Genomic DNA, 14,203 nt, shown 5'->3' on the forward strand with positions numbered 1-14,203 from the left:
AAACCCTACAGGCCAGAAGAGAATGGCATGATATACTTAATGCAATGAAACAGAAGGGCCTCGAACCAAGACTACTGTATCCAGCACGAATATCATTTAAATATGAAGGAGGGATTAAACAATTCCTAGACAAGCAAAAGTTGAGGGAATTTGCCTCCCACAAACCACCTCTACAGGGCATCCTACAGGGACTGCTCTAGATGGGAGCACTCCTAAAAAGAGCACACAACAAAACACCCAACATATGAAGAAGGGAGGAGGAGGAATAAGAAGGGAGAGAAATAAAGAATCATCAGATTGTGTTTATAATAGCTCAACAAGCGAGTTAAGTTAGACAGTAAGACAGTAAAGAAGCTAACCCTAAACCTTTGGTAACCACAAACTTAAAGCCTGCAATGGCAATAAATTCATACCTTTCAATAATCACCCTAAATGTAAATGGACTGAATGCACCAATCAAAAGACACAGAGTAATAGAATGGATAAAAAAGCAAGATCCATCCATATGCTGCTTACAAGAGACTCACCTCAAACCCAAAGACGTGCACAGACTTAAAGTCAAGGGATGGAAAAAGATATTTCAAGCAAACAACAGAGAGAAGAAAGCAGGTGTTGCAATTCTGGTATCAGACAAAACAGACTTCAAAATAAAGAAAGTAACAAAAGACAAAGAAGGACATTACATAATGATAAAGGGCTCAGTCCATCAAGAGGATATAACCATTATAAATATATATGCACCCAATACAGGAGCACCAACATACCTGAAACAAATATTAACAGAACTAAAGGAGGAAATAGAATGCAATGCATTCATTCTAGGAGACTTCAACACACCACTCACTCCAAAGGACAGATCCACCAGACAGAAAATAAGTAAGGACACAGAGGCACTGAACAACACACTAGAACAGATGGACCTAATAGACATCTACAGAACTCTACATCCAAAAGCAACAGGATACACGTTCTTCTCAAGTGCACATGGAACATTCTCCAGAATAGACCACATACTAGGACACAAAAAGAGCCTCAGTAAATTCCAAAAGATTGAAATCCTACCAACCAACTTTTCAGACCACAAAGGCATTAAACTAGAAATAAACTGTTCAAAGAAAGCAAAAAGGCTCACAAACACATGGAGGCTAAACAACACGCTCCTAAATAATCAATGGATCAATGACCAAATCAAAATGGAGATCCAGCAATATATGGAAACAAATGACAACAACAACACTAAGCCCCAACTTCTGTGGGACGCAGCAAAAGCAGTCTTAAGAGGAAAGTATATAGCACTCCAAGCATATTTAAAAAAGGAAGAGCAATCCCAAATGAACGGTCTATTGTCACAACTATCAAAATTGGAAAAAGAAGAACAAATGAGGCCTAAGGTCAGCAGAAGGAGGGACATAATAAAGATCAGAGAAGAAATAAATAAAATTGAGAAGAATAAAACAATAGCAAAAATCAATGAAACCAAGAGCTGGTTCTTCGAGAAAATAAACAAAATAGATAAGCCTCTAGCCAGACTTATTAAGAGGAAAAGAGAGTCAACACAAATCAACAGTATCAGAAATGAGAAAGGAAAAATCACAACAGATCCCGCAGAAATACAAAGAATTATTAGAGACTACTATGAAAACCTATATGCTAACAAGCTGGGAAACCTAGGAGAAATGGACAACTTCCTAGAAAAATACAACCTTCCAAGACTGACCCAAAAAGAAACAGAAAATCTAAACAGACCAATTACCAGCAACGAAATTGAAGCGGTAATCAAAAAACTACCAAAGAACAAAACCCCCGGGCCAGATGGATTTACCTCGGAATTTTATCAGACATACAGGGAAGACATAATACCCATTCTCCTTAAAGTTTTCCAAGAAATAGAAGAGGAGGGGATACTCCCAAACTCATTCTATGAAGCTAACATCACCCTAATACCAAAACCAGGCAAAGACACCACCAAAAAAGAAAACTACAGACCAATATCCCTGATGAACGTAGACGCAAAAATACTCAACAAAATTTTAGCAAACCGAATTCAAAAATACATCAAAACCATCGTACAACATGACCAAGTGGGATTCATCCCAGGGATGCAAAGACGGCACAACATTCGAAAGTCTATCAATATCATCCACCACATCAACAAAAAAAGAAAGACAAAAACCACATGATCATCTCCATAGATGCTGAAAAAGCATTTGACAAAGTTCAACATCCATTCATGATAAAAACTCTCAGCAAAATGGGAATAGAGGGCAAGTACCTCAACATAATAAAGGCCACCTATGAAAAACCCACAGCCAACATTATATTGAATAGCGAGAAGCTGAAAGCATTTCCGCTGAGATCGGGAACTAGACAGGGATGCCCACTCTCCCCACTGTTATTTAACATAGTACTGGAGGTCTTAGCCACGGCAATCAGACAAAACAAAAAAATACAAGGAAACCAGATTGGCAAAGAAGAAGTCAAACTGTCACTATTTGCAGATGACATGATACTGTACATAAAAAACCCTAAAGACTCCACCCCAGAACTACTAGAACTGATATCGGAATACAGCAAAGTTGCAGGATACAAAATCAACACACAGAAATCTGTGCCTTTCCTATATACCAACAATGAACCAACAGAAAGAGAAATCAGGAAAACAACTCCATTCACAATTGCATCAAAAAAAATAAAATACCTAGGAATAAACCTAACCAAAGAAGTGAAAGACTTATATTCTGAAAACTACAAGTCACTCTTAAAAGAAATTAAAGGGGACACTAACAGATGGAAACGCATCCCAAGCTCATGGCTAGGAAGAATTAATATCGTCAAAATGGCCATCCTGCCCAAAGCAATATACAGATTTGATGCAATCCCTATGAAACTACCAGCAACATTCTTCAATGAACTGGAACAAATAATTCAAAAATTCATATGGAACCACCAAAGACCCCGAATAGCCAAAGCAATCCTGAGAAAGAAGAATAAAGTAGGGGGGATCTCACTCCCCAACTTCAAGCTCTATTATAAAGCCATAGTAATCAAGACAATTTGGTACTGGCACAAGAACAGAGCCACAGACCAATGGAACAGACTAGACAATCCAGACATTAACTCAGACATATATGGTCAATTAATATTTGATAAAGGAGCCATGGACATACAATGGCGAAATGACAGTCTCTTCAACAGGTGGTGCTGGCAAAACTGGACAGCTACATGTAGGAGAATGAAACTGGACCATCGTCTAACCCCACATACAAAAGTAAACTCAAAATGGATCAAAGACCTGAATGTAAGTCATGAAACCATTAAACTCTTGGAAGAAAACATAGGCACAAACCTCTTAGACATAAACATGAGTGACCTCTTCTTGAACATATCTCCCTGGGCAAGGAAAACAACAGCAAAAATGAACAAGTGGGACTATATTAAGCTGAAAAGCTTCTGTACAGCAAAAGACACCATCAATAGAACAAAAAGGAACCCTACAGTATGGGAGAATATCTTTGAAAATGACACATCCGATAAAGGCTTGACGTCCAGAATATATAAAGAGCTCACACGCCTCAACAAACAAAAAACAAATAACCCAATTAAAAAATGGGCAAAGGAACTGAACAGACGGTTCTCCAAAAAAGAAATACAGATGGCCAACAGACACATGAAAAGATGCTCCACATCGCTAATTATCAGAGAAATGCAAATTAAAACTACAATGAGGTATCACCTCACACCAGTAAGGATGGCTGCCATCCAAAAGACAAACAACAACAAATGTTGGCGAGGCTGTGGAGAAAGGGGAACCCTCCTACACTGCTGGTGGGAATGTAAACTTGTTCAACCATTGTGGAAAGCAGTATGGAGGTACATCAAAATGCTCAAAACAGACTTACCATTTGACCCAGGAATTGCACTCCTAGGAATTTACCCTAAGAATGCAGCAATCAAGTATGAGAAAGATCAGTGCACCCCTATGTTTATCGCAGCACTATTTACAATAGCCAAGAATTGGAAGCAACCTAAATGTCCATCGATAGATGAATGGATAAAGAAGATGTGGTACATATACACAATGGAATACTACTCAGCCATAAGAAAAGGGCAAATCCAACCATTTGCAGCAACATGGATGGAGCTGGAGGGTATTTTGCTCAGTGAAACAAGCCAAGCAGAGAAAGAGAAATACCAAATGATTTCACTCATCTGTGGAATATAAGAACAAAGGAAAAACTGAAGGAACAAAACAGCAGCAGAATCACAGAACTCAAGAATGGACTAACAGGTACCAAAGGGAAAGGGACTGGGGAGGATGGGTGGGTAGGGAGGGATAAGGGGGGGAGAAGTAGGGGGGTACTAAGATTAGCATCCATAGCGGGGTGGGAGAAAGGGGAGGGCTGTACAACACAGAGAAGACAAGTAGTGATTCTACAACAGGTTGCTACGCTGATGGACAGTGACTGTAAAGGAGTATATAGGGGGGACCTGGTATAGGGGAGAGCCTAGTAAACAAAGTATTCGTCATGTAAGTGTAGATTAATGATTAAAAAAAAAAAAAAAGGCAGTTCCTATGTGGTGACCTCTAATGAGTTCTACACAATGATATAAAGGACATATAAAAGTGTAGGCAAAGGGTCTGTTTGTGTTTATACAGAGGATCAAAGCCTAATTTGGCTACCCCGAAAATGAACTAAGATACGATATGAAAGAGAACTTCCAACATCAGCACTCTCGGGAAGACTCATGCCAGAAGATGATCATCAAAAAACCCCAACAAAGATCCACGCACTGCTACAGCTGTAGATGCACTCATCCCACCAGCTCATGGACTTGCCATGGGAATGAAGGAGATATCTAAGCTGGCATGTGCATACAGTAAAACAACAAATTTGACTGGATCTATACTGTTGGAACTTAACCAAGAATTAGGAGAAGTGCAAATTGTAGCGCTCCAAAATCTTACAACTACAGACTATTTACTGTTAAAAGAACATATGGGATGTGAACAGTGCCCAGGAATGGGTTGTTTTAATTTGTCTGATTTTTCTCAAACTATTCAAATTCAGTTAGATAATAACCATCATATCATTGATAAGTTTTCACAAATGCCTAGGGTGCCTAACTGGTTTTCTTGGTTTCACTGGAGATGGCTGGTAATTACAGGTATGCTTTGGTTATGTAACTATACTCCTATTATGTTAATGTGTGTGCGCAATTTAAGTAGTAGCTTAAAATCTATACATGCTGAAGTTACTCTACAAGAAGATATGTCAAAGAAATAATCAATCTTCCCATGTTTTCTCCCACCTGCTACTTCTATAGCTTTTCTTCTTCCTTCCTAATTACAACGAATTCTTAAATAGAATTCGTGCCTCATATCAAATTTACCGAGTATCATAACTCCTCCAAGTGGTAAAGATACCTCAAGACAAATGCTGGGCATAGAAGCCACAGGGCATAAATATGCAAAGAAATAAAAAGCTAACCATTTCAAACAATAAGGCTTCTCTCTCACTTACCAACTTAACATTTCCCTGTATGGCCCCGGAAGATGACTGGTTAGCCAGAGACGGGTAAGATTCCTCAAGGGAGGAACAACCTAAGACAGGCACAGTCGCAGGGGGGTCATCAGGTGAGAAATTGGGGATCAACAGAGGTGAGGCTTAGAACCTCACCCTCCCTGTTCTGAGAGAAATCTTCTGCATATGTGGATGTTTTATTGCCCTTGTCTAGCTTGGATTAACACATAGTCTACAGGCACACACCTGATCATCTACATTTGCTCTCTTACAACACTAAACTATGTTTTCTACCTTTATGTTGTATCTACCTACCACTTCAGCATTTTATTAAAAATAATAAAGAGAGAAATGTGGTATCCACATATAAATCAAGTATAAAAATCAAATGTGTATTCATATTTGAACTGACTGTTTATAGTTCATAATGCATGAGCAAAACCAAAAGTTTCTGTGATGACTGCCCTTGTACTGTTCACCATGTAACTTATTCACTATGTAAGAATTTGTTCTCCATGTAAGAACTTGTTCGTTATGCTTCAGAAGATTGGAGACTGACGAAAATTAGGCTTGGGGTGGATTAATGATTGTGCATTGAGTATTGACTCCCCTATACAGAATTTTATTGTTGTTAACAACCATGTGATCAATAAATATGAGAGATGTCCTAACAACAACAACCAAAAAAAAGTACACACTTCCAATTGTAAAATAAATAAGTAACCGGGATGTAATGTATAGCATAAGGAATATAGTCAAAATATTGTTAACAACTTGGTATGGTGATAGCTGGTACCTAGAATTATCATGTATATAAATGTTGAATCACTGTGTTGTACACCTGAAACTAATGTAATGTAATACTGTGTGTCAACTACCCTTCAATAAAAAATAATTATCTAAAAAAAAAAAAAAAAAAAACCGTAAAGACTCCACTCCAAAACTACTAGAGCTAATATCGGAATTCAGCAAAGTTGCAGGATACAAAATTAACACACAGAAATCTGTGGCTTTCCTATACACTAACAATAAACTAATAGAAAGAGAAATCAGGAAGACAATTCCATTCACAATTGCATCAAAAATAATAAAATACCTAGGAATAAACCTAACCAAGGAAGTGAAAGACCTATACCCTGAAAACTATAAGACACTCTTAAGAGAAATTAAAGAGATCACTAACAAATGGAAACCCATCCCATGCTCCTGGCTAGGAAGAATTAATATCGTCAAAATGGCCATCCTACCCAAAGCAATATACAGATTCGATGCAATCCCTATCAAACTACCAACAGCATTCTTCAATGAACTGGAACAACTAGTTCAAAAATTCATATGGAAACACCAAAGACCCCGAATAGCTAAAGCAATCCGAGAAGGAAGAAAAAAGTGGGGGGGATCTCACTCCCCAACATCAAGCTCTACTACAAAGCCACAATAATCAAGACACTTGGTACTGGCACAAGAACAGAGCCACAGACCAATGGAACAGAATAGAGACTCCAAACATTAACCCAAACATATATGGTCAACTAATATTCGATAAAGGGGCCATGGACATACAATCGGGAAATGACAGTCTCTTCAACAGATTGTGCAGCAAAACTGGACAGCTACATGTAAGAGAATGAAACTGGATCACTGTCTAATGCCATAAACAAAAGTAAATTTGAAATGGATCAAACACTTGAATGTAAGTCATGAAACCATAAAACTCTTAGAAAAAAACATCGGCAAAAATCTCTTAGACATAAACATGAGTGACCTCTTCTTGAACATATCTCCCCGGGCAAGGGAAACAAATGCAAAAATGAACAAATGGGACTATATCAAGCTGAAAAGCTTCTGTACAGCAAAGGACACCATCAAAAGAACAAAAAGGTATCCTACAGTGTGGGAGAATATATTTGTAAATGACATATCCGATAAAGGGTTGACATCCAAAATATATAAAGAGCTCACACACCTCAACAAACAAAAAGCTAATAACCCAATTAAAAAATGGGCAGAGGAGCTCAATAGACAGTTCTCTAAAGAAGAAATTCAGATGGCCAACAGACACATGAAAAGATGCTCCACATCGCTTGTCATCAGAGAAATGCAAATTAAAACCACTATGAGATATCATCTCACACCAGTAAGGATGGCTACCATCCAAAAGAAAACAACAACAAATGTTGGCGAGGTTGTGGAGAAAGGGGAACCCTCCTACACTGCTGGTGGGAATGTAAATTAGTTCAACCATGTGGAAAGCAGTATGGAGGTTCCTCAAAATGCTCAAAATACAAATACCATTTGACCCAGGAATTCCACTTCTAGGAATTTACCCCAAGAATGCAGCACTCCAGTTTGAAAAAGACAGATGCACCCCTATGTTTATTGCTGCACTATTTACAATAGCCAAGATATGGAAGCAGCCTAAATGTCCATTAGTAGATGAATGGATAAAGAAGATGTGGTACACATACACAATGGAATACTATCAGCCATAAGAAAGAAACAAATCCTACCATTTGCAACAACATGGATGGAGCTAGAGGTTATTATGCTCAGTGAAATAAGCCAGGCGGAGAAAGACAAGTACCAAATGATTTCACTCATATGTGGAGTATAAGAACAAAAGAAAACTGAAGGAACAAAACAGCAGCAGAAGCACAGAACCCAAGAATGGACTAATAGTTACCAAAGTGAAAGAGACTGGGGAGGACGGGTGGGAAGGGAGGAAAAAGGGTGGAAAAGAAGAAAGGGGGCATTACGATTAGCATGTATAGTGTGTGGGGGGGCACAGGGAGGGCTGTGCAACACAGAGAAGACAAGTAGTGATTTTACAGCATCTTATTATGTTGATGGACAGTGACTGTGAAAGGGGATGTGGGGGGGACTTGGTGAAGGGGGGAGCCTAGTAAACATAATGTCCTTCATGTAACTGTAGATTAATGATACCAAAATAAAATTAAAAACAAAAGTAGGCAAAAATCTCTTAGACATAAATTCATGAACATATCTCCCCAGGCAAGGGAAACAATAGCAAAAATGAACAAGTGGGACTATATCAAGCTGAAAAGCTTCTGTACAGCAAAGGACACCATCAATAAAACAAAAAGGTATCCTACAGTATGGGAGAACACATTCATAAATGACAGATCCGATAAAGGGTTGACATCCAGAATATCTAAAGAACTCATACACCTCAACAAACAAAAAGCAAATAATCCAATTAAAAAATGGGCAGAGGACCTGAACAGACAGTTCTCCAAAGAAGAAATTGAGATGGCCAACAGACACATGAAAAGATGCTCCACTTGCTTGTTACCAGATAAATGCAAATTAAAACCACAATGAGATATCACCTCACATCAGTAAGGATTGCCACCATCCAAAAGACAAACAACAACAAATGTTGGCAAGGTTGTGGAGAAAGGGGAACCCTCCTACACTGCTGATGGGAATGCAAATTAGTTCAACCATTGTGGAAAGCAGTACGGAGGTTCCTCAAAAAGCTCAAAATAGAAATACCATTTGACCCAGGAATTCCACTTCTAGGAATTTACCCTAAATGTAGCAGCCCAGTTTGAAAAAGACAGATGCACCCCTATGTTTATCGCAGCACTATTCAGAACAGCCAAGAAATGGAAGCAACCTAACTGTCCAACAATAGATGAATTGATAAAGAAGATGTGCTACATATACACAATGGAATATTATTCAGCCATAAGAAGAAAACAAATCCTACCATTTGCAACAACATGGATGGAGCTAGAGGGTATTATGCTCAGTCAAATAAGCCAGGTGGAGAAAGACAAGTACCACATGATTTCACTCATCTGTGGAGTATAATAACAAAGAAAAACTGAAGGAACAAAACAGCAGCAGACTCACAAAACCCACCAATGGACTAACAGTTAACAAAGGGAAAGGGACAGGGGAATATCGGTGGGAAGGGAGGGATAAGGGCGGGGAAAAAGAAATGGGGCCTTATGATTAGTATGTATAATGTTGCGGTTGGGGGGCATAGGGAGGGATGTGCAACACAGAGAAGACAAGTAGTGAGTCTACAGTATCTTACTGTGCTGATGGACAGTGACTGTAATGGGGTTTGTTGGGGGACTTGGTAAAGGGGGGACTCTAGTAACCATAATGTTCTTCAGGTAATTGTAGATTAATGATAACAAAACAAAAAAAAGAATAATAGATCATAATACTAGGTCACAAAAAGAGCCTCGGTAAATTCAAAAAGATTGAAATTTTACCAACCAGTTTCTCAGACCACAAAGGTATGAAACAAGAAATAAATTATGCCAAGAACATGAAAAATCCCACAAACACATGGAGGCTTCACAACATGCTCCTAAATAACCAATGGGTCAATGACCAAATAAAAACAGAGATCAAGCAATATATGGAGACAAACGACAACAATAATTCAACATGGGACGCAACAAAGGCCGTGCTAAGAGGAAAGTATATTGCAATACAGGCCTACCTCAGGAAAGAAGAACAATCCCATATGAACACTCTAAACTCACAATTAACAACAACAAATGAGTCCCAAAGTCAGTAGAAGGACGGACATAATAAAGATTAGAGCAGAAATAAATAAAATTGAGAAGAATAAAACAATAGAAAGAATCAATGAAAGCAAGAGCTGGTTCTTTGAGAAAATAAACAAAATAGATAAACCCCTAGCCAGACTTACCAAGAAAATAAGAGAGTCTACACACATGAAAGGAATCAGAAATGAGAAAGGAAAAATCACTACAGACACCACAGAAATACAAAGAATTATTAGAGAATACTATGAAAAATTATATGCCAACAAACTGGATAACCTAGAAGACATGGACAGCTTTCTAGAAAAATACAACCTTCCAAGACTGACCAAGGAGGAAACACAAAATCTGAACAGACCAATTACCAGCAACGAAATTGAACTGGTAATCAAAAACCTACCTAAGAAAACAACCCCTGACCCAGATGGTTTCACTGCTGAATTTTATCAAACATTTAGTGAAGACCTAATACCCATCCTCCTTAAAGTTTTCCAAAGAGTAGAAGAAGAGGGAATACTCCCAAACACTTTCTATGAGGCCAGCATCACTCTAATACCAAAACCAGACAAAGACACCACAAAAAAATAAAATTACAGACCAATATCCCTGATGAACATAGTTGCGGAAATACTCAACAACATATTAGCAAACCGAATTCGAAAGTACATCAAAAAGATCATCCATCATCATCAAGTAGGATTTATTCCAGGGATGCAAGGATGGTACAATATTCGAAAATCCATCAACATCATCCACCACATCACAAAAATAAGGACAAAACCACATGAACGTCTCCATAGATGCTGAAAAAACATTTGACAAAATTCAACATCCATTCATGATAAAAACTCAACAAAATGGGTAGAGAGGGCAAGTACCTCAACATAATAAAGGCCATAGATGACAAAGCCACAGCCAATATTATACTTAACAGTGAGAAGCTGAAAGCTTTTCCTTTAAGATCAGGAACAAGCCAAGGATGCCCACTCTCCCCACTGTTATTCAACATAGTACTGGAGGTCCTAGCCATGGCAATCAGACAACACAAAGAAATAAAAGGCATCCAGACTGGCAAGGAAGAAGTTAAACTGTCCCTGTTTGCACATGACATGATATTGTACATAAGAACCCTAAAGAATCCACTCCAAAACTACTAGACCTAATCTGAATTCAGCAAAGTTGCAGGATACAAAATTAATACACAGAAATCTGTGGCATACCTATATACTAACAATGAACTAGCAGAAAGGAAATCAGGAAAACAATTCCATTCACAGTTGTATCAAAAAGAATAAAATACCTAGAAATAAACCTAACCAAGGAAGTAAAAGACCTATACTCTGAAAACTACAAGACACTCATGAGAGAAATTAAAGAAGATACCAATAAATGGAAACACATTCCATGCTCATGGATAGGAAGAATTAATATTGTCAAAATGGCCATCCTGCCTAAAGCAATCTACAGATTCAATGCTATTGCTATCAAAATACCAACAGCATTCTCCAATGAACTAGAACAAATCGTTCTAAAATTCATATGGAATCACAAAAGACCCAAATTGCCAAAGCAATCCTGAGAAGGAAGAATAAAGCTGGGGGGATTATGCTCCCCAACCTCTAGCTCTCCTACAAAGCCACAGTGATCAAGACTATTTGGTACTGGCACAAGAACAGAACCATAGACCAATGGAACAGACTAGAGGGCCCTGATATAAACCCAATGGTCAATTGATATACGATAAAGGAGCAATGGACATATAATGGGGAAATGACAGCCTCTTCAACAATTGGTGTTGGCAAAACTGCACAGCTACATGCAAGAGAATGAAACTGGATTACTGTTTAACCACATACACAAAAGTAAACTCAAAATGGATCAAAGACCTAAACGTAAGTCATGAAACCATAAAACTCTTAGAAGACAACGAAGGCAAAAATCTCCTGAATATAAGCATGAAGAACTTCTTCCTGAACCCATCTCCTCGAGCAAGGCAAACAAAAGCAAAAATGAACAAGTGGGACTATATCAAGCTGAAAAGCTTCTGTATGGCAAAGGACACCATCAACAGAACGAAAAGGCATCCTACAGAATGGGAGAATATATTTGTAAATGACATATCCGACAAGGGGTTAACATCCAAAATATATAAAGAACTCACACGCCTCAACACCCAAAAAGCAAATAACCCAATTAAAAAATGGGCAGAGGATATGAAGAGACAATTCTCCAAAGAAGAAATTCAGATGGCCAACAGACACATGAAAAGATGCTCCTTGCTTGTTACCAGATAAATGCAAATTAAAACCACAATGAGATATCACCTCACATCAGTAAGGATTGCCACCATCCAAAAGACAAACAACAACAAATGTTGGCAAGGTTGTGGAGAAAGGGGAACCCTCCTACACTGCTGATGGGAATGCAAATTAGTTCAACCATTGTGGAAAGCAGTATGGAGGTTCCTCAAAAAGCTCAAAATAGAATTAACTTTTGACGTAGGAATTCCACTTCTAGGCATTTACCCTAAGATTGCAGCAGCCCAGTTTGAGAAAGACAGATGCACCCCTATGTTTATTGCAGCACTATGTGCAATAGCCAAGAAATGGAAGCAAGCTAAGTGTCCATCAGTAGATGAATGGATAAAGATGTGCTACATATACACAATGGAATATTATTCAGCCATAAGAGGAAAACAAATCCTACCATTCGCAACAACATGGATGGAGCTTAGAGGGTATTATGCTCAGTGAAATAAGCCAGGCGGAGACAAGTACCAAGTGATTTCACTCATCTGTGGAGTATAAGAAAGGAAAAACTGAAGGAACAAAATAGCAGCGGACTCACAGAACCCAAGAATGGACTAACAGTTACCATAGGGAAAGGGACTGGGGAGAATGGGTGAGAAGGGACAGATAAGGGAATTAAGGGGCATTACTATTAGCACACATAATGTAAGGGGGGCACAGAATAGCAAGTACAGCATAGGGAAGACAAATAGTGACTCTACAGCATCTTACTATGATGTTGGACAGTGACTGTAATGGGGTATGTGGTGGGGACTTGATAATGGGGGGAATGTAGTAACCACAATGTTGCTCATGTGATTGTGTATCAATGATACTTTAATAAAAAAAAATCACATGCACAAGTTTTTCATGCAAGGAAAATTTATCTTTAGATTAAAACAACTATACTATATGGACTAAGATGAAAAGGTAAGTATTGTATGTATTTATGAAATATTATTGCTTACCTGGGCTGCGTATGTAATTGCCTCAAGCTGTAATGCTGATAGCCAGCCATTATCAATGGTTTCTTCAGAAATGGATGTTTTATACCAAACATCAGGAGGAGTAACACTGGATAAAGAACTAGTTTCCACTACAGCATCTGGGTGACGTAGGCCAATTTTTACTAAAAGAAAATTTAACAGTACTTCTTTTTAATTATTCTGGGTATCCGATCTTATCAGGTATTATAATAGATGGCAGAGAAAATATAACTAGTAAATAAGTAAGTATACACTCTGGGATTTTATTAAAAACTAATTGATGAACTATTGTTTAAAGATAATTAAAATGACCTATTTATCAAATACCTATGGTTTAAATAGAGACTTGTCGATTAAAAAGAGCTAGAAAAATACAAATTTAGTTCATACCACCAGGTTCTCCAGTAGTAACAGAACGTAATCCTAGATTAATTTACTTGAATGAATCATTGACTTCAATCAATGAAACAAAAGTTCGCAATGTAATTTTTATCCTAAAACGTATTTCAAATGAATGCTTGGTTATGAAATTAAACAGAATTAATTCCCCCAAATGTATAATGTGAACAGTTTAAAATAAGGGTTGGCAAACTTTCTCTATAAATGGTCAAATAGTAAGGTTTTTCAACTTTGTGAGGCACCTGGTGTCTTTTACTTATAACTACTGAACATTGTTGTAGCAGCATAAAAGCAGCCACAGTCAATAAATAAACCAATGGGTATGTCCATGTTCTAATAAAACTTTATTATAGAAACAGGCAAGTCTGGATTCAGTTTGCTGACCTCTGGTTTAAAGGGCCAGGGATAACCTTTCAATCTTTTTGTGAAAACTACTGGTGGGGGTGAGGGGACAGGTG

The 14,203-nt window shown here is 38.0% G+C and overlaps 1 protein-coding gene across 5 annotated transcripts in view; it reads right to left on the reverse strand.

The window, feature by feature from the left end:
* Window positions 1-14,203, reverse strand: part of SBNO1 (strawberry notch homolog 1) — a 74,123-nt gene that overhangs the window by 42,876 nt on the left and 17,044 nt on the right. For all 5 annotated transcript variants that reach the window (XM_036921991.2, XM_036921990.2, XM_036921988.2 and 2 more), the window contains one exon: window positions 13,329-13,489. In XM_036921991.2, coding sequence (XP_036777886.2) covers window positions 13,329-13,489 — 161 coding nt within the window. The remainder of the gene's footprint in view (window positions 1-13,328; window positions 13,490-14,203) is intronic.

The sequence above is a fragment of the Manis pentadactyla genome, chromosome 14 (genome assembly GCF_030020395.1).
Source record: "Manis pentadactyla isolate mManPen7 chromosome 14, mManPen7.hap1, whole genome shotgun sequence".
In the NCBI taxonomy this organism is placed as follows: Eukaryota; Metazoa; Chordata; class Mammalia; order Pholidota; family Manidae; genus Manis; species Manis pentadactyla.